Source organism: Eucyclogobius newberryi, unplaced genomic scaffold, assembly GCF_026437365.1.
Source record: "Eucyclogobius newberryi isolate DKJ021-1_F unplaced genomic scaffold, fEucNew1.0.hap1 SCAF_3, whole genome shotgun sequence".
In the NCBI taxonomy this organism is placed as follows: Eukaryota; Metazoa; Chordata; class Actinopteri; order Gobiiformes; family Gobiidae; genus Eucyclogobius; species Eucyclogobius newberryi.
This window is the reverse complement of record NW_027315945.1, coordinates 32,392,695-32,420,531: the sequence shown is the minus strand read 5'-3', so window position 1 is coordinate 32,420,531 and position 27,837 is coordinate 32,392,695. Positions and strand designations below refer to the sequence as shown.

Here is a 27,837-nt window from a genome sequence, read left to right as displayed (position 1 = left end):
TCACAACCAGTACATCCTCCGCACCCACAGGGCCTCTGCCCGTGGAAGCCACACTCACGGGCATCCCAGTGGGGACCTCCCCCTGGCTGCGGGCAACGCTGCCCCCTCCCCTGTCGCCTAGGACACCAGCAGCACTGGCAGCCCCCACTGCATCCACCGTCACCTGACTACCAGACACCTTCTTGACCGCATCCGCGTAGGATATGCCTTGAGAGGCTCTAACTTTTTGCACCTCCGCAGCCCTCTTGCTGAACACGCATCCCCCGTAGGCAGAGCTATGCTCTCCCCCACAGTTACAGCACTTGAGTTTTGCTCCGTCGTCACACTTCCCATACTCGTGGTCTCCTGCACATTTACCACACTTCTGCTTCCCTCTACAGACCGCTGCAATATGCCCAAAGCGCTGGCACTTGAAGCAACGCAGGGGCGGCAGAACATATGGGCGTACGCCATAGCGCATGTACCCAACGCACACCACACGAGGCAGGATCCCACCTTCAAATCTAATCATTATCGGCATCAGACACAAGAATGTCCTTTCCACCCAGACGTTTAGTTCCAATCGCCTTCCGTTGCTGAGCCGCGTCCTTGCACACGACCAGCAGCGAGCCATCTCTAAGGACACTCGCACTCTTGATCACTCCCACAGCTACAGTTAGGCTCTTTGACAATGCCACTGAATTCCACTCCTTAAAGGATGCACTATCCTGTGCAAGCTTTATGATCACCTTACAGTCTCTGCTCTCACTCCGGATATCAATAGCTTCAGCCTCATCCTGCTGCTCATTCCCAGAACCCTCGGACGAGCTAAGGGACTTTTTACGTTGTTGTTTTATGGCGGTTGGCATCCAATTGTTGCATTACCGCCAGACTTTATTCCTCAGACTTTTCGTAGTCCTTGTTGTTGTTGTTGTTGTTGTTTTATGGCGGTTGGCATCCGAGTGTTGCATTACCGCCAGACTTTATTCCTTAGACTGTTGTTGCTGTTGTTATTGTTTTATGGCAGTCGACAGCCGAGTGTCGCATTACCGCCAGACTTTATTCCCCAGACTTTGTCGTAGGGAAGCAACTACAGTCTAAGAAGAGGGGACTATAATGTAATATTCTAGAATCTTGCCCTTTATGACACTGAATCCTGATATCACATTTTTACAGCCTTTATGACAACAACACTTTTTCTCTCTCTTTCGCGCTCTCTCTCTTTGCCCTCTCTTTCCTTTTTTTTTGTTGGTTTTGTTTTTATACGGTATAGTGTGGAACACATACTTTGAAGACATACACCTACAGTTGGAGGCGGCAAATGTATCTTTTTCAGTTGGCTACCAACAGCCATTAAAAGCAACACACTATTATTGAATTTAAAACCCAGTTTCACTATTATACAAAATGTCTCTCAAAATTGATCTAGGGATTGCTACGACAACGGTACACATTTGTTGAATTGAATTTTGAAGTTTATAAACATCATGATTCTGGACACAACATTTAAAAGCTAGTTGATTAAATTAACATTTTTAGGTGCAGATTGGACAATGTTGTTTCCAGCTGAAAGTTAAAAACGTCACGCATTGTGGTCCAGGGGGGTCAGCCCTATATTCCCCTGTACCGGTGATCCCCGGGGCCACTATTCCCCGTTACCGCTGTTTCCCCAGTGAACCTGGAAACTGACAGAAACCTGCTATGTTATCCCAATGGAAAAATCGCACAATCTCACAAATTTTAACATTTTTACACTTCAATCTTTTAAAAACTCCTCCTTGGATGTTTGCCACACCAACTTAACATTTGGTGACAATCATTTAAAAAGGCATCAAAAGTTAGCAAATTTTTGGGTAGAAACGTTAATGGTTTTTGTGCAATGGAGCTGCAAATTTGCGACGTTCCCTATCTCTTAGAGGCAGAATGTTGATGATTGGTGACAGCGCCATTCACGCAGTGAGCCAGTGACATCATCGTCAGTGACATCATCGTCAGTGACATCATCGTCAGTGACATCATCGTCAGTGACAATGGATATGGTATTGTCAAGTTTGAACTTGTAATCGCTCCACTTTTGCCCATTGAATGACTTTTACAGGTAATTCTCCTGGTGAACTCTTTCTTGTCTTGTTGTTAGGCAACCAGGTTAGTATTAAGCACATCAAAGTATTGTGCATTCAGTACTGAAAAACAGGCAAAAGTAAAGACTGCCTGCCAAACAATTGAGCAGATATTGCCAACAATCTGTGAGACAGAGACAGATATGGAAATTTATTATGGTAACATTTTTTTTGAATAAAGTGTCCCGTCTGGGGGAAATTTTCTTCTAGGCATCAAACATCGGCTTACATCATCCTTGGAAGGAGGCCCATCTGTGCAGGATGTCCTTGTGGGGTCCAGGATATGCACCGTGACTCATGTGTGAACAAGTTGAGGCATTTGAGAGACTAATCAAGTGGTCTTTTAGAAGAAAGTGGACAGAATAAAATATTCCGATATCCGGGAAAATACATTTACAATCTGTGACACCAAAGCCATTTGTATAAAGTTGCTATTGCCCTTCAGAACTGTTTGTTCTGTCCTATATTTATTTGAAGCTTGTTTTCTAGCCTCTTTATGTTCAGGCAACCTATGAGCAGGAAAAAACAAACACTGGACAGAAATGAAACCAAACAGATATGGAAAACATAAGCTTTGCATTTCCAGTTTGTATGTAAATTTACATCAAGAAATGTAAAGTAATCAGAGATGCTTGTCTGAAAGTTTAGTATGTTCACAATGTTACATCATCTCACAAATATGCCAAGCCTCTGTGACACGCGCGCACCAAGAATGACTTAGGCTCATGCCAATAATACCTTCAGTGCTTCAGGTAAAGTCCCCAAGTCTTTGACGAGAGAACGGAAAGACACGTGCTGTAAATAATCTCAGCAGGACGTATCGAGACCAAACTTTGAATTAAAGATAGAAAATAACACACTGTGAAATATCTCTCATCGCGGACGCCCTGTACATGCACGACTTGTGGCTAAAATGGCCTGCACACGCACACAAGAATCCCAGTAATTCATTCACTGCCCTAATTAGACGTGTTGCAGTTCTGAGGGCAGTGGAATTACATGTTGTGAAGCAAATATGTGTTTTACGGTTCACAGATCTTGATGAACACAGGATAGGAGGGTGAGAAGTTTAGTACAGAGTCAGCCTTGTGTTTGGACTGAAATCTCACCCCAAAAAAAATTACTAAATAGATCTATAAAATTATCGTTTCTTTTATTCTGTGGAGTCTAACAAACTATAAGCAAGCATCTTTTCTGGGTAACGCTCACTGTTTAATAGATGTTTAACCTTACGTGTTATTATTGAAACCATGAAATCACTGTTCATAACTTTGGTTAACTGTGGCTGTTTTTAAATGTGCTACAGAAATGAAGTCTGGCTTGACTTTTAGACCTATGAACATGACAAATCTGCACATGTTTTAACTGGATTAGTTAAATAAAGCTGCGCACACTTTGCTTATAACATGTCTATCATCGTTAATATCTTATAAATAAGGTGTTAAGCAGTTTAATTCCTACGTGGTACACCTGTATATACATTTTTGTAGCCTATATTCCAATGGCCATGATGTTTATATCAAAACATAGCCAAAAGGAAAACTGAACACTTATAAAATGTAGGCCTATTTCTTGGTATCCTAACTCTGTCCTAACAAAACCTTTTTGTCTGTTGTTGTTGTGGCACACTTTTGTTGTTCCTAAACTACTGTGGCACATCCTCCACTAAAACATGATCAAATGACACCCAAGAAGCATGAATAATGTGCGCCTAGTGTCACTGTCTGTCACTAGGGATTCTGTAATAATGCTCCTTTTTGGGTCATTTCAGGTTCAGACATTTGCTTGTAACACACTAAAATGACAAATGATTACTTTGAATGGCTATGTGAATAACTCATTTTAGTTTTTTTTTTGCGGCACACCTAACACATTTCACTAAAACGTAATTATATTTAAGATTTTACTAAACAATTTGCCTATTTGCCCCCAGTTTGACAATGTTAGTGAAGTTTATAATGTTACTTCCTGGTTGGACACGAGCAGCAGATGTGATGCATAGGTAGAGGTAATTACACAACCGTTAGCAACCGTACTGTAAACAAGAGCCAAAATCCATATAAATTACACAACGGCTATGATTTGACAAACAACACCACACAACACCTTTACTTTGCTGAATGATCGTTTAGATAGAAAATTGTGTCAGTTGCGTGTAAATCAGAAATGAAATCTAAGCTAAAATCAAATCTAAGCTAAAAACAGTTTTGTTTAGCTGCGCATATGACTGAAAGGATTTTTTCTTTGCACTCTTCTCTTTTGTTTGTGATTTTATTAGTTTAGACAATCAGTTGGATTGATAATTTTTAATTTAGTTAATTTTATTGTATTTCTGTTTCTGTAATTTCTTTGTGATTTGAATGCATTTTTCCTGCTGTGAAGCACTTTGAATTGCCTTGTGTATGAAATGTGCTCTACAAATAAACTTGCCTTGCCTTGCCTAAATCGTTGTTTTGAACGGCACGTCGCACATTGATGACATCACAGAGAGATTCAGTTAAAGAACTCAGGACGTACCACTTCCTGTTTTATATCTCCAAATGTCTTCACAAACTGCCACTGTAAAACTATGATAAATATTCCTCACAGATTCTATAACACCAAACTAAGTCACAATTAGAAGAGAAAAGAAAAAAGAGGAGAACGTGTCGTATAAACTTAAAATCTCACCCACTATAATAAACATTGCGCTCATCATGCCAGTAGATTATTATGAATCTAATCTGATTATTATGGGGGAATAAAGTCTAAGGAATAAAGTCTGGCGGTAATGTAACACTTGGATACCAACCGCCATAAAACAACAACAACAACAACAACAACAACAACAACAACAACAACGTACAACTACTAATCTCACTGTGACATCAAACACAACTCGTCTGGCTTTAACAACATTTGAAGAAAATAAAAATAGCATGACAGTTGTTGCCAATGCAGTTTACTTTTGGCCAAGATTGGGAACGTAGCAATAGAACAGAAAATTGTGTCAGTTGCGTGTGAATCGTCTGTGTTTAAAACGGCACGTCGCACATTGATGACATCACAGTGAGATTCAGTTAAAGAACTCAGGACGTACCACTTCCTGTTTTATTTCTCCAAATGTCTTCACAAACTGCCACTGTAAAACTATGATAAATATTCCTCACAGATTCTATAACACCAAACTAAGCAGAAGAATAAGAAAAAAACAACAACAGGAGAATGTGTCGTATAGACTTTAAATCTCTACTATAATAAACCACTATAATAAACATTGCGCTCATCATGCCAACAGTTGGAGCCGATGCAGTTCACTTTATGACAGACTTTGATCCCGCACAACTCTTTCCCCAATACGTGCGCGTCACTTCCTCAGTCCGAGCCCATCCCTTTGGAAAGAAGAAGAACAAAAAAAAAAAAAACCGCTAAAAGAAAATCCGCACGAGCAGCAGCGAGAAAAGAGCCGAGGCGAAAGCGGCAGCGGGAACACCCCAAAAACAGTCCGATGAAAAAGTCGGATACGTCCAACGAGTCCAAGCAAAACCCACGGAACCAACTCTGAAGTAAGTTCTTGACGTGTCCGCGGCGGGTCCAGGTGAACGGCCCGCTCCTCACGCGCCCGCTATGAACTCCAAATGAACGCGCGCGCGCCTAGTTACAATGTGTTTTATTATTATTTTTTCGTTACTGTTATTCTGTTTGTTTGTTACGAGCTGTTTTAACATATGTGTGTCTTTCTTTTTTTTATTTTTAAAGCAGTTTTAGTTGTGAAAAGCCAACACTCCCCTTTTCTTGAACATGTCTAACTCTCTGGGACATTCTATGCGCGCTTCTCAACAGATGTGAGCCATATGGTTGAACTGTTATGATCCTTTTTCTGGTGAAGTGTGTAAAGTCAGACTGGAAACAGACACACAGATACCTCATTTCATTCACAATACACGTTTTGCCATTATAACTCTGACAGCTTTAATCTTCTCCTCTCATTGGGCTCACACAGATCACTTTCCACCAAACTCTTGCCCATAGGGTTTGTGTGGAGGATTTCATTTCATTTCTGAGAGAAAGTCGCAGTGTTTTTGTCTCCCCCACACCCCAGAGGGCAGAGAAAAGTATGTGCTAACGTTGCATGAGTCTCTTACATGAGCAAGTCCTAGCACGGTCCTCCAAGCCTGCTCCAGTGCCAAACAGCACACTGGTTTCCCACATTCTCATTGCTCAACACCCAACGTCGAGATCCGGGGCCAGTAGACCAGGTTTGCCATGATTCGGGGTGACTTTGGTGGGCTTTCGTCTAAATTTGGGGCCATCGTGGTCTGAAAACAAGCCGGGCGAGGTGTGTTAAAGTTGAAAAGTCATGTTTTTTTGCTTGTGTTTGTACCGTCACAAGCAGAAAAGGCTCTGAGCAGTGATGTGTTTGTGTCCTCAGTCAAGACGCGTTACCCAACTTGCTTTAAGAGTAATCTTTTGTGTGTTTGACGTGGTTTAAAGAGTACAATTTCCATCATTCAGCCTCAGTCGATTAGATGTAGTGCGAAAATTGCAATTTAAAGTTAAACGCATTGACATTTTTGGAAATAAGACCATTTTCAACCTTTATTTAAGCAGGAAAGTTGACGTTACTAATCTCTTTTTCAAGGTAGTCCAGGCCAAGACAACAGCTCAGATCAGTCATAACACCAACACTTAGATAATCGCAGATAATTTGCTCTTTAAAAACAGATAAATCTCATTTCCAAACCGACCCAGTGGAGTCAGTTCTTTGAGTTTGCTTTGACTTTTTATAAGTTATTCCAGGTGGAGGGAAATGCTACTTTATAAAAATCCATTCAAAGAGATGACATAAAATAAATAACAAGCTTCCTGTTTACATGTGACATTTTGAGCACGTTTGTCCGTTTGAAAGATTAGATTATTTTGTTTTGGCTGGGCAATAAAGCAAAAAAACAACACCATTTTATTTATAGATGTTTAGAGGTCTTGATTTTCTGTTAAATTTCACAAAAAACTAAATGAAAATGGTTTTCTGTATTGATTTCATGATCATAAACGATACAGACGTTTTATTTGTGCCATTTTACACAAAAAATATGCCCAATTCTTTCTCCAGAGTCCAAACGCACTTAATTAAAAAAACAACAACATATAATAATATAATGACATAATAATATACGATTAGACATGACTAAACCTCAATCTCAAACCTGTTTAACATCAAATCGCCCAGCTCTATTTTGAAATGTTAATTGCTATGGCAACCATGCAAACGTGTTTCTACTTCAAAAATATAATCCATTAAAAGTAGGGCTGCACGATTTGGGAAAAATATTCAAGAATTGCGATTGGATTTGCGATTTATGTTTTATAGGATTCTGTTCAAAGTTCATATTTAAACGCAAATTGACTGACCATGAACTGACAAACTATTGAAACACTTGAATGTATTTCAGAGCAGGTTTTTACAAATCTAAACTGTATTTTGCAGTTTTTATGCAGGACATTTTCGTTGTTTGTGGAGGAAACTACGGCGGCCTTTGCGATTTTCCAATTGCTCCCATTCAAATTGCGATTTCGATTCGTGATGAATCCACGCAGCCCTAATTAGTCAAAGTTCCAAACATGAATCACTTTTGACACGACGGACTCAGTTTTTAACCTTTCCTTCCTCTCTCCCACACAGCAATGCCACTTCACAAGTCAACTCGAGCCCCCCGGCTGGACCCGACCATGATCTCGGCCCCTCTCGGGGACTTTCGCCACACCATGCACATTGGGCGGGGAGGGGACACGTTCGGCGACACCTCTTTCCTGTCCACCGTCGGCCCGAGCCCGAGCCCGGTCGAGACGGGGGGCTCCGACGCGCCCCCACCGCCGGCCGAACCCGCGGCGAAAGCCGACCACATGGAAACCGACGACGGCCTGCACTCGGAGTCGCTGTCTGCGTTCACGTTGGACCTCGACCTGGATCTGGGCCCGTCCATGCTGGGAGACGTCTTAGGGGTGATGGACGGTCTAGGAATGGAAGAAGAGGCGTTTCCTCCCACGGGCAGCGTCTCGCCGGTGGAAATAAACACAGCGAACGGCGGCGTGGAGAGGTCGGCGGGCTTGAGACACGAGCTGAACGGAAAGAAATCGCCGGTGGCGGAGGAGAACGGGGTGGACGGAGACGGCAGAATAGCGGACGGGAATAGCTTCAGGCAAAAGGGGTTACGGCCCAAGGTCAGATTCAGCGACAAACGCGAGGAGATCATTCGACAGGCGTCCGAAGAGGATGAGGGACAAGAGTTTCAGTTTCAAGACGAGATGGAGTGCGTCAGCCCCACGACGGGGGACGGCGAGATGGAGCGGGGCGTCGACGCCGGAGCCAAAACCACAGAGGTAGAACTGCCCCCGAGTCCCGCTTCGTCGCACAGCTCGGAGTTCGAGGACGTGACCGCACTGGACAGGAGGAAGGTGGACATTTGCCACTCAGAAACTGACTCAGAGGAAGAGGAGGAGGACGAGGAGGACGAGGAGGTCGGAAAGGGCTACACGTTTGAAGATGAGTTTGATGATGAAATAGGGCTATAGGAGATGGAGATGGGAGATTGTTTTCACAATGTTTTGCTGTTGACCACGACACTGTAAATATGACGAGATTAGTTAAAATGGCTTGAATTTTGTTTATCTTGACTTAAGGAGACATAGGAGAAATCGTATCAATTTGAAAAAATTTGAAAGTTTACTCACTCAAATATATATCGGTATTTGAAAAAAGAAAAGGCATTTTATGTGTAAAACGGCCATAATAGCCCCTATTTGGGACATTTAAATGTAAAAAAATGGACAAAGCCAGGTTCAAATGTCATGGTTAGACATTTTGTTATTTTAGATACAACAAAATATACAGAGGGGATTTTGAATATCTTATTTAGTTTTTGAGTAAACTAGATCCGACTGAAAAATTGCCTAAAATTTCAAATTTTGCCGTGTTTATTTATTTTTTGCTTAAAACTTTAATAAATCCGGCTCAAAATTAGATATCACTTTGGCACTTTGTACGTTTTTAGGTGGCGTGTTTAACCTGAAATGTTCCACAAAATAGCAAATATTCTTTATGGCCTGATGTTCTTATTTGCAGTAGAAACACTTGTTATTTAATCAATGGCAGTTAGATAAGTTTAATACCAAACAGTGGAACATTGCAGGCAAAGTAATAACATTTCCACCTTTAAGTTTTGGCCGGATTAGATTCAGAACAGGTCTAAAGTTGTAAATGGTAAATGGTCACATTTATATAGCGCTTTTCTACCGTCAAGGTACTCAAAGCGCTTTACATCAAGGAACCAGTCACCCATTCACACACACATTCACACCCCAGATATACGCAGACACTGGGGGGCAAGTTGGGTTAAGTGTCTTGCCCAAGGACACAACGGCAGTATTCACATGAGGCAGCTGCAATCGCACCACCAACCTGCGGGCCAGTGGATCTGACCGCGGGGAGTCGAACCGCCCGACCTTTGGATCAGAAGACGAGCACTCTACCACTGAGCTACTGCCGCCCAGTTGTGGTTTGGTTTCAATGTATTTTAGAACAGATTTACTAATTCAAGCCAAATTTATTCAGTTCACGTAGTATTTGCAAATCTTTTCACTCCACAGACAGAGTAGCAGTTCTTAAATTAGACTTTGAAACAAGAATACATTGAAACAAGACAAATTGGATTCATGAAATGCATAAATACAACACAATACATCGTTAATAACAACAAAATCATGCCATTTTAGACTAACAGTATCAGGTTTGCAGTGGACCGCTTTCCTAAAGTGGGAGGATTATTACGACAAGCATTGATGCAAGCTGGACTGACTCAAACACTTCAGATATTCAATTTGCAGACAATGTTACTCAACTGGAAAAACAAGATTTGTCTTTCTGCCAAAGCCGCAAAACATCCATTACATTGTCACAGTGAAAGATTAGCACTTTGAACCACGTCATATTTCCTGACACATCGCTCAGTGGACATCTTCCCAAGCCTTCCTTTTTTAATTATGTATTTTCTATCTCAAAGAATTTATTATGTGCCTTAAAAAGAGCTCAAAGCTGTCGCCCTCGTTCTTTACCCAAGTCTTACTCCTTTTCTGTGCTGTTTTTATGACGCGTTTGTCATTTGTTGTTCCGCTGTAAAAACAAGAAATACGTCAATGTTGATTATAACGGCTGTGAATTACAATACCACTTTCAAACTAGGACTAAACCAGGACTAAACCAGGACTAAACCAGGACTAAACCAGGACTAAACCAGGACTAAACCAGGGCTAAACCAGGACTAAACCAGGGCTAAACCAGGACTAAACCAGGACTAAACCAGGACTAAACCAGCGCTAAACCAGGACTAAACCAGGACTAAACCAGGACTAAACCAGGGCTAAACCAGGACTAAACCAGGGCTAAACCAGGACTAAACCAGGACTAAACCAGGACTAAACCAGGGCTAAACCAGGACTAAACCAGGACTAAACCAGGGCTAATCCAGGACTAAACCAGGACTAAACCAGGGCTAAACCAGGTCTAAACCAGGGCTAAACCAGGACTAAACCAGGGCTAAACCAGGACTAAACCAGGACTAAACCAGCAATAAACCAGGACTAAACCAGCAATAAACCAGGACTAAACCAGGGCTAAACCAGGACTAAACCAGCAATAAACCAGGACTAAACCAGGGCTAAACCAGGGCTAAACCAGGACTAAACCAGCAATAAACCAGGACTAAACCAGGACTAAACCAGCAATAAACCAGGACTAAACCAGGGCTAAACCAGGGCTAAACCAGGACTAAACCAGCAATAAACCAGGACTAAACCAGCAATAAACCAGGACTAAACCAGGGATAAACCAGCAATAAACCAGGACTAAACCTGGACTGGAACAGGACCAAGGACTAAACCAGGACTGGAACAGGACCAAATCAAGTCTACTCAAGGACTAAACCTGGACCGGAACAGGACCAGTGTGAATGCAAGTTTGTTGGTTAAACCACATAGTAAAGTTTTACGACAGTGTCAATGATCTAGTTCTTTATTAGCTCAACCAAAAGAGAAAGAACAAAACAATCTCTTTGATAAAGACACAGAAATAATTCTCAAAGTGTCATATTTTACAAACAGATGTTGAATCTGTTTATCTCACAATGTTACATGAATAACATTACATGTAGATATAGACATGCTGTTCATTTTGTCTGTTCAACAAATTAAATCTTTATTATATGTGTAAAATCTTCTTCCACGTTCTTCCTCTGAAAGATAGAAATAACAAGAGAATGTCTTTAAATGTCAGTATGATTTATTGTATGCATTGTTATGTACAGGGCATAAGTATAATACTGAGACGGAAAAACAAAATAGTGAAGTTTTGTCCTCAATATTAGTCTTTGCAGTGGCTCACAGAGTTATCTGCAGTTATACAACTTCAGAAAGCAACCAAAAAGAGTCAACAAAGAGCTCTTTGTCCACTTCTAAGAGAACTAGAAGAAAACATGAACAAAAAGACATTACTCTCTCTGAATTATGAATCATCCGATTGTCTATGGGAATAATCCACAAATATACATTTGTTTTTGTCAATATTCCTCACTTTGTGAAGTGTTGTTGCCGTGTTCTCAAAACTCTTCAGATTTGGTCTTGAACATGTTGAAGCTTGACAAGTGTTGCAAAATTACAACATCAAGTAAAATGTTAACATTTTCAGGACTTGGCCAAAAACTTGCAAAAGCAGCTCATGAAACTGGTATAAAAGGGACATTTCTGCAGTTTTTTCCTTCCACAAACCTTTACAGGAAAACAAATGTATTTTATGGACAGATATTGCATAGGCATTTATGTACTTGAAGTACACTGAAGGAACTGTGTACTCACGATAATGTGAAGTAGAAATACTACTACTACAAAGACCTGGACCCGGGGTCGGACCTTTTTCTTAGGTGGTTGAGGTTTAATTTTGTTTTTGTCAAAATAGATCTAATTCCAATATATAAATGGAACAAAATCTGGCCTTTTTGGAAGTTTTAGAATGATCTTGAGCTTTACAAGACTAAATATTATAGTAGTGTGTTGAAATAAGAAAATGTTTCATTCTCATTGCGGTATCAAAATAAGTATCGAGAATGTAGTATTTTCCTTGGCATCAAAATCAGTTTTGAACGTTAGTACCATGACAACACAAAGAAGCATCAACATCTGAGGGAAGACTGAAATATGAGCTTCTAAACTAAAACAAGAATCACAGTTTATCGAGGCGTAAAGCAGCTTCTGTAAAGTATTTTAGAATCATTACTGTTCAACAACTTCTTTATTAAAACAGTATATATTTCATTTTAGGCCAGTAGCTCTCCAGATGTTTGGGCTGTAAACAAATCCATGGAGAAAAACACACAAAAAACAAACAGGATGTGTAGAAGATAAATAACTGATTTGCAGGGAAAGAACCGCAAGTGAAACGACTGATTTATGAAAGAAGAAACTGAAAATAACATTTGCACTGATAATTTAATGGATTGGAAAATACTGATTGTTTACTGCAAAGGGGATAATCTGAAACGTATTGATCCATTTGTGGTTTTCGTCAGTTCGCGAGTGTTTGTGCGTCGAGCGCTGGACTCTACACCGATATCGTCCTGAACACGTTGAAGCCCGACAGCGCCGTGGAGACCATCACGCCCGGCAGCTGCGGGTGCCAGTGGATTTCCTTGACCTCGGTCTGACCCTGGTGCAGGAACAGGAGCTGCGGGGGCAGGTCCTTCAGCCCCTCCACTCGCGCGCCCACGTCGCACGACTCCACCGACAGGTCCCACTGGCTCACCACGTCGTCGGCGCCGCCGGCGGCGAAGACGCTGGAGTCGGCCGGGCTCCACTCCACAGACGTGATGGGGGCGCTGTGCTGCTTGAAGTTGGCCACAGGGGTCCCGGCCTGTAGGAAGAAAGCGTGGGTCAGGGGTGGTTTCTGGTTTTATAAATGGATAACACGAGTTTGAACTGGATTTCGATATCAAAACGGCGCTTTACCCGATGTTTACTGTAGAAAATGTGTGAAAGTTCATTTTAAACTCTTATTTTAAAGCTCCACATGTATCGCTCACTTACTTAATGCCTTCTGAACATCCTAAATATATATACACAACTAATTTAAACTCTTTCCACAACTCTGCTAAACATCAATTATACATTATTTCTATTATATATTTTATTTCTATTATTACAATTTTATTTCTATTATCTCAATTTTATTTCTATTATTTCAATTTTATTTCTATTATTTCAAATGTATATTTTATTTCTATTATTTATATTTGTATTATTTTGTTGAATGTTTAAGTTTTACATGTGCTTTTGGGCTGAAAAGAACCACGTTATTGAAGTTAGTGAACACAGAGCGGCTTCGTCTCCCTTTGAAAAGAAAAGAAAAATAATACGTTTGGTTCAGTTTGGTGTGGGTTTGAGAAATTCAAACACAATTGCCTGAATTGTGTATTTTTGTTAATCTACATTTGTCGTTTGTCCCTATCAAATAAAAAGATAAATCAATATAAATGCTCGAGAGGGCGGCGGTTTGTTACACAGGACGATACATTGGTCATTGTTTCCAGTGATCTGGCTCGTACCTTAAACTGTCGCAGGTCCCAGACTTTGAGGACGCCGTCGTCGCCTCCGGACAACAGGAAGGGTTCGCTTCTGTTCCAGCTGATCACGTTTACGTCCGACGTGTGCGCTCCGGTGGCCGCGAGCATCGAGTTTGGAGGCGCGCGGATGTCCCAGACTCTGATCGACTGATCCACAGAACAAGACGCAAAGACCTGAAACGGACAAAGAATTACCGTATTTTCCAGATGATAAATTGCACTTTTTTCATAGTTTTGCCCGGGGTGCGACTTATACTTACATACTTATACTCCGGAGCGACTTATATGTGATATTATTTGTCATTTTCACACTTGCAACCGCATTTCATACTCCAGTTTCACTTATATATGTTTTTCTTCTCTATTATGCATTTTTTGGCTGGTGCGACTTACACACTCCGGCGAGACTTATACACTCCAGAAAATATGGTACGTCATCATCAATTCAACCAATACTAATCTATGCACCGGTGCAATAAAACTCAACTCTGTGAATAAATGTGCCAGCGCGAACTGATCCTGTATTAAACTAACAGCTGCACCTCGAGGCACATTCAGGGAGGTCGAGATGTTTGGCTTAATCGATTGTCAATTGTGATTTTTCAGGACAAACTAATTGTCAGTGAGGATTGATCTAAACCCCAAAGACGTAAGTGTTAAGTGTTGTTGTTAAAGCAGGTCGTTTATGTCACATTAACTCGTTCGTTTGGCTCCATAAAGCGGGTCACACACACACACATTGGAAGAATTGTGATCGATTACACAATGTGAGTGAATGTTTGGTCACGGTGTCCTCACAATGTGACGTGAAGTCCAGACCACAACACAAGCTCTGAAAACTACAGTTCACAAACACAAACAGCTGGTGAAGACAAACCCCAAAAGACCGACAGCTGTACTTGACCCGGGGCAGAACGTTTGAGGCGACGGCAGCTCCTCCTACTGGCAAAGCTCATTTCCGGTGCCGTTTGTCACACGGCCATTGGGTTTTTGCTACAGTCTCAATGATGACGGGCTTTTCAAGATGCTGCCAAGACCTTACGAAACATCAATGATTTCCAGAGAATTGTGGACTTTTCTGGAGCTTAAAAGTCTGGCAAGGCAAGTTTATTTGTAGAGCACAAGCCACACACAAGGCAATTCAAAGTGCTTCACACAACACTAGTCTAATCTACTGGAGACAAACACATGGATAAGTCTCTCCAACTATGGTTTGGACACTATACTTTTGATTTTGACAATGTTTTTAGATGGTAAAAAGCTGCTGATGTTATTGTTATTGACGTAGCTGTTAAAGTTCAAGTCTGAGTCCGCCATTACCCCCAGATTTCTACTGCTAACACCTTCTCTTTTTGTTCCTGTTTGCAGTGACAGTGATTTTGGTCTTGTCCGGTCATTTGATTTCTTACTTGGCGACATTGTGACTTCTCTGGAAACAAGACGAGATGAAACGACTTTGCCGGCAGGAGAAGCCGAGGCCTGAATACTTTTGCACGCTGCACTTTTCAATTCAATAAAAAATGTCACATAGCATTTTCCCTCTACTTCCCTGTTGCTCTACAAATACATTTTAAAGCCACTGTATTTGCCTAGTTCACATATTGTGCTTTACTCCATGTTTATTTCCTCGCGTTGTTGTGTTGCTGTTCATTTGTGCAATAGAAAGAGTCCGTTAGTGCAGTCGTTTCTCACTTAAATGCGCTGAACATACCGTGGCTTCCGTGGGAGACCACTGCAGGTCTTCCACAGACTTGCTGTGGGAGCTGAACGGACGCTGGTCGATCTTCCAGGACGCTCCTCCTTCCTGTGGCTCCCAGACGTGAATGTTCTTTTTGCAATCCCCGCTCACCAGCCGACCTAAAAAGAGGAAAAAATGACAGATTTCAGACGATAAATCAACGGTAAGACTTTGCACACACGAGGAAAATGGAGTGAGATTTTATTCCATGAGTGTGATTTGGTGTGGATGAAAAATGTTGTGTTGTTAAAAACAATGCTACAGCAAAAATACAGAATAGAATAAATACAACATTATGAGGCCGAAAAGAGTGAACTGGATCGTCACAATTCACGTTCTTATGGCGTCTCATTGAGTCTTAGGACTCAGATCTGTAGATTAGGTTCTGCTGTTCCTTAGATGTTTTCTCTGCTCGATGCCAATGATTTGACCCTTCTCAAACACACCGACATCTTTTAAATGATCACGGGATTCGTCTTTCCACGTGGTTGTATCAGAAATGAGAAGCCGCCTCACTGCATTGGTTTGGTTTAAATACAGTGTTGAAATAAAATCACCCGACAGGAGGAGACAAAGTGTTTGCTTAGTTGTTTCTTTTGGACAGGCAGTGTATTTCTGCTCGTGGTTTTTATTGGACAAGTATAAGTTTGGATAATGAAGAAATACATGGTCTCTAGTGGCTGGTGGTAAACTCTGCAGATAAGGACATTAAGTCATTTGTCAGAGCCGGGAATTGTGCTGAATATGAGCTGCAAAAAATGACCAAGATTTCCTTATGACTTTGAATGTGGGAAAACTGATCTTCCCCAGTGCAAATGACTGTGATTCAGAGTTTAATGTTTTAAGGCCGTGGCTGGAGAGCCGCGGCGCGGTCAAATTGCCGCGCAGTTTCAGGGACCGCGGCATTTCCCTTATAGCCCGTTATAACCTCATGGCTCACCCTAACCCTAACCCTGCGCGGTCTAAAATGGCGCTAAAACGCGGTCAAATAGCGGCACAGTTTCAGGAGCCGCGGCCGGCACAAAAATAACATGACAGTTTCGGCCGCGCGCCGCGGCTCTGCAGACACTCCCATGTTTTAAATGCAGCTTTATGCTAAAACATACAGTTTCAATCATGCTCTGAGTGACCTGCTTACGAGTTGAACCAATCACAGTGAAACGTGGACTCTCTAAAGATGGAGACAGCCTTAAAGGGACAGTACCTTTCATGTAATAAAGCAAAATCGGTTTTGTCCCAGTACAGAGATCGTAAAAGGATCTGAGGGTGAAAATTAGACCACTGTGCTCCGTCTGCATCTAATTATAGAGCATTTTATTCTCCGCTAAGAAGGAAGTGAGCAACAATGTATGCTATGTTTTTAAGCTTCACACTATAAACTCTGCTTTGGGAAAGTAGTGAAAAGCGCTAATTAACTCATCATGATGAATAATAAAGATGCTCAGAATACAGTATGTAAGTGAGCAATACATTTAGACCAGGGGTGGGCAATTATTTTCCTACGAGGGCCATATTCGAATCCAGGCAAATATTGGAGGGCCGGCCCGTGATCATTGGTGTGAAAAAAAAAAATCCCAAAAATGAAATATCAAATTAAATATCACTTTTCAGTCAAATATAGGCTATTGAATCTATTATTTAATTAATTTCACTCATATTTATTAAGGATACAAGTGCAGAAAGATGCCTGAGGGCATTTTATATTTATATATATATATATATATATATATATATATATATATAGTGTGTGTGTGTGTGTGTGTAGTTTGCCCACCCATGACTTAGACCACTGACCAGTTTAAAATTAACTAGTTCTGTGTTTTCACAAATTAAGACTTCAAATATGAGGTACTCCCCCTTTAAATACCTCCAAAAAGCAATAAGAAGCGACTTGGGGCGTATGTCATGCTCCCAGTATCGTCACACTCGATAAACGGAGATAATTGTGATAAAACTCACCAGGCACAAGCGGTGACCAGTCGACAGCGAAGCCTTCCGTCATGTGTCCAGAGAAACTATACAGAGCTTTGGCCTCTTTCTGCTGGTTTATAAACGCCGCCATCGCCGCGGAACTGTGGACGGCTTCAAGTTGAGCTCGGAGGTCGAATATTTCCACCTGTCCCTTCTCTGACCAACACGCGGCCAATGAAGCGTTTCCACATCTGGTCACCTGCAGAAAATCATGAGCAAAGCACTTCACGTTCAAGTCATTTTAGCAGACATATGCCATCCTTCAACTAATACATATAATCTAATCTAGTTTAGTTTAGTGCCTGAATATTACAATGTGAAACGTGACTAGGTTGAGTCCAAGTTGAGTTTAGTTGCTCTGTCTTGCATCTAATATACTAAAACAACAAAACAAATTACATTAAAAGGGTTTGTTTGTCTTTGAGGGTCCATATAGACAAATAACAGAGCATTAAAGTGTAATGTCGGTGTAATCCCTCATTCGTCCAGGCGTGTTCCATAGTAGAAAAAGCTTCAGTTGTAGTCATCTGGACTCAGTTTGAAAAAATAGACGTTTCGACTCTCATCCAAGAGTCATTGTCAATAAAAGAATTTAGATCGAGAACTCCGATATTAATACTGTTCTGTGGTAAGACCCGCCCATTGGGAGGAGCCTTCCTGAAGTAGAAAGAGTTGTTTGTTTCAACAGAAACTCCCCCCTTGTATCTACTGAGCTAGCCTATTCAGAATCTTAATGGGCTATTAGAATCCTCTTTGTCTTTGTGAGACCCTGGCTCAACCACCCTGAGTATCTGATTAGCATCTGAATGTCCTGGTCCTGGTCCTCTACCTTTCCAGGGGTTCAGTATCCCATTATAAATAACAGGAAGATTAAACCTTAGCCCTACATTTCTGTTTAAAGAAGGTCTTTCTTTTTTTAACAAAAATAGCTTCCTTGACTCCTCTTTCAAACCATCTTTTCTCCTGCTTAAAACCTTCACCTCACCGTCTTCAAACGAGTGATTAGAGGCTTCAAGATGGAGATGCACGGCACTCTGAGGTCCTGAACTTGTATTTCTTCTGTGGTGATAAAGCCTCTTGTGTAGAGGCTGTTTTGTCTCACCTATGTACCATTCTTTACAGCTTTCTTCACTGCATTGGATCGAATAAACTACATTGCTCTGTTTTTGAGTCGGCAACTTGTCCTTTGGGTGAACCAGTTTTTGTCTTAAAGTGTTTCCTGGTTTAAAATAAACAGGGACTTCGTGTTGTCTAAAAATTCTCTGCAGTTTTTCCGACAGGCCAGACACATAAGGGATAGAAACACCCTTCCTTCTCTGTTCAGTTTCCCTTTTGTCCTGCTTCTTGGTTCTCTTCACTCTGTTGAGGGCCCAAGCGGGGTAACCACAGGCTGAGAGGGCATTACGGACATGTTTTTCCTCTTTCTTCTTGCCCTCTGAGCTGGTGGGCACACCTTGAGCTCTGTGTTGTAAGGTTCTGATCACCCCCAGCTTGTGCTGTAGTGGGTGGTTGGAACCAAAGAGCAGATACTGGTCCGTGTGTGTAGGTTTCCTATATACTTCTATTTGGAGTTTCCAGTCCTTTTTCAAACTGAGTCCAGATGACTACAACTGAAGCTTTTTCTACTATTAAAGTGTAATATATAGTAAGGCTGTAACTAATGATTATCTTCGTAGTTAACCAGTCAAAGATTAGAAAACATTTACTTCCTTCCAGGGATGTCACAATATCACATTTTAGTGTTATTATTATTTTGAGAAAAACATCACGATTTAATGATGATTCACGATTATTGAAACTTTTGAAATCGTTAATTTTCGTTCAATCCCGTTGTCTAACATGTCACTGTTCCTCAAGCTTGTGACCGGCTTTACAACAATTAACTTTCTGAAAGACAAAAAGTTATTTAAAATTTTGGTATATTTTTTAGACTATATATTTAAAGGTTGAATGGACGATTTTTTGGCGCCAAATCTGAGTCTCATTTCCTCGTGGCGTGGACGGCCGATTAGTCCTGCCACGTATCAATCATAAAATGCACCTACCGCTCACCTGCAGCCGCGTGTGGCTCGTCCCATGAGAGCAGCATGTTTCCCTATGTCTAAGCGCATTGAACGGGACAAAATTAAGACTGAGAAAGACAGTTGGAGCTGACTCAGAAGAGACGGAAATCTACGGAGACGAAAGATGCGATGCGATCCGCAGGTGTAGCAGCGAGGCTGTTGTGTAGGTCTGCATGGGGGAGTGGCATTCTGGAGTGGAGTTCTCAACGCGGTGAAAAATCCTCCATTACGCCTTTAACCTTCTTACATTATATTATATTGTGACCTGAATAATCACAATTATTGATTAACCTCAGAATCTTGACATTCCTTTTTATATCAACCAAATAAAGGTTGAATTAAAGGCGACTGAAGTATTCCGGACAGAGAATATTTACGAATTATTGATGAAAATCCGAAATTGTTAGTTCTGTTTTGACTACTTACTACTCTTTTAGGTATGCGTTTTATAGTCTGTTAGTCCAAATAACGAATTATTGTTTAAGGTCTACTATTTATTATCAATGTTGGCAGCCCTAAAAGTTGAGAATCATGCCTTTTTTTAAATAGTCGTTACATTTCAAACCTTATGCAGTGAAAAGTAAACACTCACTCGGACTCTGTTGATGCCGCCGTAGTGAGGCAACATGGCCAGCTCCATCTGCGGCTTCTTCTGCTCGTCCTCGTCCTCATCATCGCTCTCCTCGTCGCTGCTCTCCTCTTTGCCCGAGTCCTTTTCAGTGCCGTGGAGATTGTGCATTCTCATCACCAGCAATCTGAAACCAAAAGAGTTTGTCGTTTTACAATGACTGCATGTGGAGAAGAGCTGCACCGTTCACTATTGTCTGCACCATTGGAACCGCGGTTTAGAAAAGGAATTTGTAAGTCGAGTACATGATATATGTCCAGAAAACTTCCAAAACTCTTTAAAAAATGAATGAATGGGACTTAAATGAAGAACTTTTTATCATGCTCTTTTTTTTGAATGGTTTTGTTATATGGCGCCCTTATAATAATACTAATACATAATTACTCCTACTACTAATAATACTACTACTACTAATACATAATAATACTACTACAAATAATAATACATAATAATAAATAATAATAATAATAATCATCTCTGTTCATGTTTTTGTATATTTCAGAAATTGAAAAAAAAAAAAAAAAAAAAAAAAAGTATAAAAATATAATATGAAAAAAAACACAACAACAAAAACCCTGTCAGAGTAATCTTTCAAATGTGCAGTTGAAGTGATATTTCTGCAAGTTAAATATTACAGTCCATTCTTTTTTCGTGCGATACCTGAACCTCAATAAAGACATTTAGAGGCACATTTCTGTTCTGTCCTGCAAGAATACGATCCGCTTATCGAGGAAAACAACACGCCTACATCTTCCACGCCAAATGTAGTGTAACAACACAATAAACACAATCTTTATCTAATATAACGAGTGGACGGAGTTATTTTGACTCTACACTGGAAGGCGCAGACCTGTTGGCGATGGCGGTGTCGGCCTGTGTCCCCGCGCACAGCAGCATGGACAGAGGATACTGCTCTCGCCCGTCTCCGTCGTCATCTCGAAGCACGTCAAAACTCAGACACGGAGCGCCTGTAAACGCACAAATACAGCTGTAAAATAATATGTCAATAGATCGAAACATGCAGGATTACAGGCGATTACATTTAGCAGGGTAAACTGTGGAGAAATTGTCCTATTTTTGGTGTGTGTATAAACGTAGTCACAGTTTTTGAAAAGTTGATTCGGAACAAATTTTGAGTTAGATAAGAGTTTTATTGGATTTCAGTGTTGGAAATATTGTTCAAAAACTGTATCTAATTATTTTGGAGTTCATACAATTGGATTTCTGGAGTTATCAGACTTTAGAAAAACAAATGTGTTGTAAAACAGTCACATCTGATGAGAGTAATCAGATTTCTTTCCGACTGTTCACACTTATCCAGGTTTTGAGAAGTAAAACTATGCAAAAAAAAAGGGTAAAACATTGACAAAAATGAAAGACAAAAGTGAAAGAGTAATTCTAAAATTCATTGCTTTTTGTCTTAAAACGCCACTGATAACGAAAACATGTAATTAGGGGTTTTAGATGATCAGATTTCTCTTGTCCATGTAAACAAACCAAACTCTGATCTACACACAAATCCTAACTATGAACCCCCACTCAATGTGCAACTAACAGAAGTAAAGAAAACACACTTTGAAGAATATTTCTAACACAATTCATAAAATATAGTCGAACAACTCAACTGTCAATATCAGTTTATTTTTTTCTGCACGTGCAACGCCAGTAATCCGACTACTCCATTAAACAGCTGTTTAGAGTTCCGGTGTAAACACAGTCGTTGTTAATAAGACATATTAGGCTTTTCACGTGCACTTTACACTCATTTTAAACTTAATTCCAGTGCATTTCGCGTCTCCTCCGCGCCCGCTCGTCGTGTCCCACTTTACCCGTCTGACACTCGTGGTACATGCGGTACGCGGAGCGGTCCATCTCCAGCTCCTGCCCCAGCGCCAGCGGCTCCATCCCGGGCATGTAAACCTGCTTCCCCGCGGCGCCGCCGTCCTCCTCCGCGTCCCCGTCCTCCATCGCGACCCCTTCATCGTCGTCGTCGTCGTCCTCCTCCTCCTCGCCGCTGACCACGTCCTCCATCTCCGCCACGGCCGCGGCTCGGTCCTCGTTGTCGTCTCCGGGGGCAGACATTTTGGTTGTGAGTGATTTCTTCCGGTGAGCGCGCGGGAGCCAGGACCACGTGGTGCGAGCACGCGGCCGCTCCGCTCGCTCTTCCCGCGGCCCTTCTCGTCTCCCCCCGTGTGTCTCCCCCTTCTCCAGCTGCTGACTCCCCCTTTCTCTCCCCCACGTTTACGGGAAATGTGCAACGATCCTCTTGGCGCTTGTTCCGCCTGGAACGGCCAGTCTCCAAACTTCAGGACATTTGGAGGTTATTTTAGCCTCGTTTTGAAATGGCTCGATAGTGACTCAGCAGCGGCCATTGTGGACAGAGCCGGGCCCTTTGGCGTGTGCTTTAATGACATTATTTAAGTGTTCAAATACACTTTACTAAGATTGTTTGTAGTGCATGTGTGTGTGGGCTGCAGGGTGGAAGCAGGTCACTTAAAGACACAGTACGTCACTTTTTAGGCCAAAGAACAGAGTTAATCAAAAGCATGTTGTTTCTTTATGTTTTTACAGCACTAAAAAGGTGTAAACTGACTGTGAGCGGGCTTCTATCTACACGAAATGGACTCGTATTTGTTCTGGAGGAGCTTGTTTCCATGGAAATGTTCATTTAAATATACCGGTAATATTCCAGTGTGTACACAAGAATGTACCAAAGTATTTTTTTTTAACTTGGATTCATGCAGGGGACTTTCCACCCCCAGAAAGTTACTTTCTGTGCCTTTGAGTAAAAGTACAGATGCAAGGGGGAAATACCCAAGTAAAAGCATCACATATAAAACACTATAGGCCATCCCTTTAAAAATGTACTTTTAGAGTAAATCAGAGGTGGCTGAATCAAAGTCTTTTGAACTCATTTCATCAGGTCTCCACATACAACAAATACATTTCAGTCCAGTTCAAACTCTGCTCAGATAAATAAAAGTCTCACTTAAGTAGACCTACAGTACTTTTACACTTGTACTTTGTTACTTTCCACCTCTGCAGGCTCATGTTACTGCCACTGATGCAAACAAATCACCTTTATTTCCACAACAAGCAATTAATGCAGTTTCCTGTATTTCCCCAAACAGTGAATCCAGAAGAGCCACGAAGAGCCACGAAGAGCCAGGGCCCTGTGGCTGATGCTGTGGATGAAACCTCAGACAACGCGGCTGTAAAGTAATCAATCAATATGAAACTTTCACATGACTAATGGTGTTTAGCCCATATACTGTATGTGGGACCGGCGCCGGGGGCATTGATCATTTTAAAGTTGTCCTTTCTTGAACTTGGCCTCGCTCACTCCCGAAATATGTTGACATTTCCTCAGCTCGTGCACGCAAAGCAGTGTCATGGACGCAGCTGGATTCACTTCAGAGGCAAAGTGATGTTTCTGTGTAATAGAGTTATGAAACGTGGATAGCTGTGTGAGGACTGTGGCGGGCGTGTGGGCGTCGCCGCATGTATGGACAAGTCTGAGCTCTCAAAGACCGTTTATGAGCAGTTGTTTTCCCCAAAGACGAGACTAATATCTAAAATCATTTAATTTAGAATCATTTATATAAAGGACAATAATACTTTACATCATACAAAATATTCTCTGTAAACAGAAATAGACATGGCTTGTGTGCACCGCTCCACTTAAATCTCTGTTAGCATAAAGAGCAAAGCTTGTATTGAAGATAGAGTGCACAGAGCTATAGGTTATCATCTGGTATCAGTTATGAACAATAGTGAGACATAGGTTGCGTTCACATGCTAGAATTGGCAGATGTCCTTATTTCGAACGGAGTGGCAGTTTTCGGAAGAAATATCCAAACTTCTGTTGAGCTTTTATCATTATTTGTGGGCGATTGGCTCCGGAAGCGTGCCATTTTGAGGGTTGAACGCGTGGCGCACCGTTTGCTGAAGCTTTTGTGAACAAATCATTTCACTTATGCTTATCCATAATGACAGAGAAGACGGTGAACTTTGTGCCGGTTTTGGTTCCACGTGGATGGAGATGTTAACCACGAACGAGGTCAATAAAATCTGCGGCTTTAACCACAGAAAACCTGTCCTCCGGCTCAGTCTCGAAGGGCGGACGGCGCTCGAATGCCGCGCGAACACGACCCATTGTGCGACAGCGCTGCACCCGCCCCCTCAGGTCAGCCCGCCGCCGTACGTACAATCACTCAACAGTCTTTCAGTGGCGTTCCTTGCATTTTGTGTGCATGTTCCTTCTGCGCGGCTCAGGCCAGCAGACACCAGTAGAGCCTGAAGAGCAGAGGGCTGCAGAGGGACAGCGAGTACGGCGCCGACGGTCCGCCCCTGCTGGACGGCGCCCGAGTCGTGTCCATCAACCAGTCCTGCTGCTCCAGATCCTCCCAGACGTCCACGCCGCGAGTGGTCAGAAGCTTGGCCCTCGACCGCGCGAAGTCCTGCCTCTCCACGGCGGGCGGGAAAGTGGGCGGGCTGCAGGTTTCGACGGTGGCGTCGCAGCCGACCTCGATCCAGCGGGAAAACAGCTCGGACGTGAGATTCAGGAGCTCCTCTGGACGAGAGCGGTGACCGGGCAGCCGGTCCAACTCCGTGTCCTCCTGGAACCTCTGACAGACAAACATGCAGAGGGACGTAAACAAGAAGGGCTGGGCTAAACAAGGAATTACAAATTGAACGAGCAAATAATAACTTTCAGCACTAATTTAGCGAGCATAAACGTACTTTTAATCTACTTTAATGTCTCTAGTCTCTCTCTCTCTCACACCACAGCTGCTGCTTCTGTCTAATAAAGCCTAAAAAAATGTATTTCCTCCAAAATCTGACCTCTCTCCAAGCCACATGCTTTGACAGACCTCTTTAATTTAACAGAGCAAAGCTGGCAATGAGAAAAGATTAAATGTGCTTATAACACATCTTTTCTATCTGAACTCTTCTTTAGCTGCCCAAAAATAAGAAATAACTTTATTGGTTCCACAATGGGGAAAGGTTTGTACAGCGCAATCATTTAATGCTTTTGTTTTTTCTTTTTATTGTATTATAATAAATCAAAAACAAACAAAAACCAGACGCAGAGAGCAACATGACAAAAGAAAGAGTCTGTAGAAGTCTGTTTGGCATATGTGGCTTTTTGTTTCAGTTTGACTTGTTCCAACATCATTTTAACTTTCAAATCCATTGCAAAAGTCTTTCCATTTTATTCAATTATTCACATTTTTATTGAGATTCAGTCATTTCTAGTCGTCAAGGATCACCTTGTTAATTCTCTGTCAGTAAAAGTTCAGATGTGGAGAAAGAAATGATTTTAATGTCGAGTCTGTCTTGTTTATGTTCAGAAAATTAAGTCATTTTTATGTGTTTTTAATAAGATAAAATCAAATAAAAAAATCTTGCTTCTTTTTTTGTCATCAGGCTCAGCTCTACTTTGAATAGAACAGTATTAAAAGTATTATAACAATAGTTGCAGTACAAAATATGGACAATAAACAACAATAACACATAAAAACAGGTCAAAAGGTACCTCTGTATTCCTGTTGCTCTTGATAATCTTTTCCAGTGTCTGTTTGAGATCTCTGATTAACGAGCGATTGATGTGTTCGTCGTACAGGTTCTTGATCAGCGCGTGCCACGAGTCCAGGAGGACGACGGCGGCCGGGAACACGCAGCACTGGAGGCAAAAGGCGAGAGGCGAACACTCAGAACACGTTTGAGATGCGCGGCTAATGTGTCGAGCGACCGCCGCAGGAAACACAATCAATACCGTTCTCGTTACACACAGTGAAACTCGAGGCCCGTCTTATGAAAGGAAACTGAAAACACAACGCAGGAGAGAACAGCGTTGGCACCGTATTACAGTTTGAAATTTGAGTCTAATTCTAAGGAAAATACCTGATACGGGATCATTTTTGACACGATCTGATTTGATTTGATGAGATCATTACAAAAACAACCAGTATTTGGAATTTCCCCGTGGGACAATAAAGGATTATCTTATCTTATTTGCCATGTAAATGCACAAAGACAGAACAATAGTTGCTTTAGTATTGCAGCGTGGTCATATATTATTACCGCTTTAGATCAAGACCTTTTAAAACTCTGCTAATTTGAGTATTGATTGGTTTCTTGTCATCTTTTCTTAAATAACAAATAGAGAGCTGGTAATCTCACCGGGTCGTTGTCACAGAGGATGCTTCTTGTGTAACGGTGCACAACGTAGTAATCCTTTGGAAACACTGATCGCTGAAAAAAACATCATAAAAATAGTTTCGATGACTAAATCTCATGCTCGTTTCCCAGTTAACGTTATTACCAGCCTGTTAGTCATTAACAATGCACAATTGTTTAAGAGAGTTGAAAAATTGCACAACATTTGAGCCTGAATGACGCTACGTCTGAAAAGTGTCCAGAGCGACAGCGTTACAGACACAGATTCAAGTTTGACCGTATATACAGACGAGCTAAAGTGAAGTAATAACACAGAACGAATAGTGACAAAAAGTGTGACTTACAAACCCCTTTGCATTCATGTCGATAGTAGTTTTAATGTTTCTCACACCGTCCAGGTCAGAGTTACAGCCTCCTCCACATCGAGCAGTCCAGAGTGATAGAAAGAGCAAAACTGTGTACGACATGAGGATGAAGACAGTCAGGCAGATTAATGAGGAGGTTGTGGGGTCTGCAGAGTGTCTAAATTGCACACCCCATAAAGGAAGCTCAACAGTTTCCTGTGACAGTGACTCATCTATCTAGACTCACCTTCAGCAACGGGCCGTGCGATCTGTGCCATATTCAGCTTTCACTTTTGTAAACATGCACTTTGCTCACCTGCGAGTGACATCCTTTTTATCTTTGTGAGAACGGGTGCTTCTCCATTTCTCTGGTTGACAGCAAACACTGCAGACAGGCTGTTCTGTGTACGGCTGTCAAAGGCAACTTTCCTCCTGTGCTCTCAAAGGGTCTTTGACACAGAGTGCTAGTGCTGCTGCTGCTGCTGCTGCTGCTGCTGCTGCTGCTGCTGCTGCTGCTGTGCCTCTCTTTTCTTCTCCTTCACAGCTTCATTTTCGATCTCCTTCTCATCTCTGGCAAAAGTTCTGCAGTGCTCCTTTTTCGTAGTTTCCCAAAAAAAACTCCAGGGTAACGTACTCCTCACGCCATCCCGACCTCTCCCACTTCTTTGGATTTTCCCAACTTGGACAGAGTGGATCCTTGCCTTTGCCCTTGCCTTGCCCCGTAACAGGCTTTTGTTTGTTTTGTGTTACTTTATCGCCCCTTTCTCCTTTTTCCCTCCTTCCTTCTATGTGCTGACCTATATCTTCCCGGAGCGGCCTTATTTGTCCCGGCGCCTCTGCCTGGAGTTAATAGATGGTGGGTCTGCCCACTCTGTGCACAGCCTCACTCACTCAAGAGCTCCCTCAAAGTGAAAGTGCCGTGCGCTCGCCGCCGCCGCTGCTGTGTGCGATCGCTCGTCTGCTCCCTTTAAGTCGGGGCCCCTCCCACAGCCACACGTTTTACCTCACCATTGACGGCGGCCCCCTCCCCCTGTTCCCCACATTCCCTGACCCCCGCCCTCTCGCCCTCTCGCTCCCACCCTCCCCTGTCCTCCGTTTTCGAGCAGACAGAGGAGGCTTACTCATGCCGTTGGAGCGCATGTTTTTCATTTTGGACTCTCTTCCCC

The 27,837-nt window shown here is 42.0% G+C and overlaps 3 protein-coding genes across 4 annotated transcripts; 1 reads left to right on the top strand and 2 right to left on the bottom strand.

Moving 5' to 3' along the window:
- Nucleotides 1-5,525: 5,525 nt before the first annotated feature.
- On the top strand, nucleotides 5,526-11,345 carry cdc42ep5 (CDC42 effector protein (Rho GTPase binding) 5). Of its 2 annotated transcripts, none has more exons than XM_072460370.1 (2): nucleotides 5,526-5,644; nucleotides 7,762-11,345. In XM_072460370.1, the coding sequence occupies exon 2, from the start codon at nucleotides 7,764-7,766 to the stop codon at nucleotides 8,649-8,651; it is 888 nt and encodes a 295-aa protein (XP_072316471.1). In that variant the 5' UTR covers nucleotides 5,526-5,644; nucleotides 7,762-7,763; the 3' UTR covers nucleotides 8,652-11,345. The 2 variants fall into 2 exon arrangements, with proteins under 2 accessions (XP_072316471.1, XP_072316472.1); XM_072460371.1 differs by lacking the exon at nucleotides 5,526-5,644 and adding an exon at nucleotides 6,323-6,417.
- A 58-nt stretch (nucleotides 11,346-11,403) lies between these two features.
- grwd1 (glutamate-rich WD repeat containing 1) lies at nucleotides 11,404-22,271 on the bottom strand. Its single transcript, XM_072460369.1, has 7 exons — nucleotides 21,974-22,271; nucleotides 20,995-21,112; nucleotides 20,109-20,271; nucleotides 17,442-17,652; nucleotides 15,456-15,601; nucleotides 13,727-13,918; nucleotides 11,404-13,035 (listed from the first exon to the last, which is right to left on the bottom strand). The coding sequence occupies exons 1-7, from the start codon at nucleotides 22,224-22,226 to the stop codon at nucleotides 12,727-12,729; spliced, it is 1,392 nt and encodes a 463-aa protein (XP_072316470.1). The 5' UTR covers nucleotides 22,227-22,271; the 3' UTR covers nucleotides 11,404-12,726.
- Nucleotides 22,272-23,725: 1,454 nt separating this feature from the next.
- LOC140374412 (uncharacterized) lies at nucleotides 23,726-27,598 on the bottom strand. The gene is made up of 6 exons (XM_072461299.1): nucleotides 27,214-27,598; nucleotides 26,988-27,159; nucleotides 26,672-26,781; nucleotides 26,331-26,402; nucleotides 25,684-25,830; nucleotides 23,726-24,772 (listed from the first exon to the last, which is right to left on the bottom strand). The coding sequence occupies exons 2-6, from the start codon at nucleotides 26,998-27,000 to the stop codon at nucleotides 24,416-24,418; spliced, it is 699 nt and encodes a 232-aa protein (XP_072317400.1). The 5' UTR covers nucleotides 27,001-27,159; nucleotides 27,214-27,598; the 3' UTR covers nucleotides 23,726-24,415.
- Between the last annotated feature and the right edge of the window lie 239 nt (nucleotides 27,599-27,837).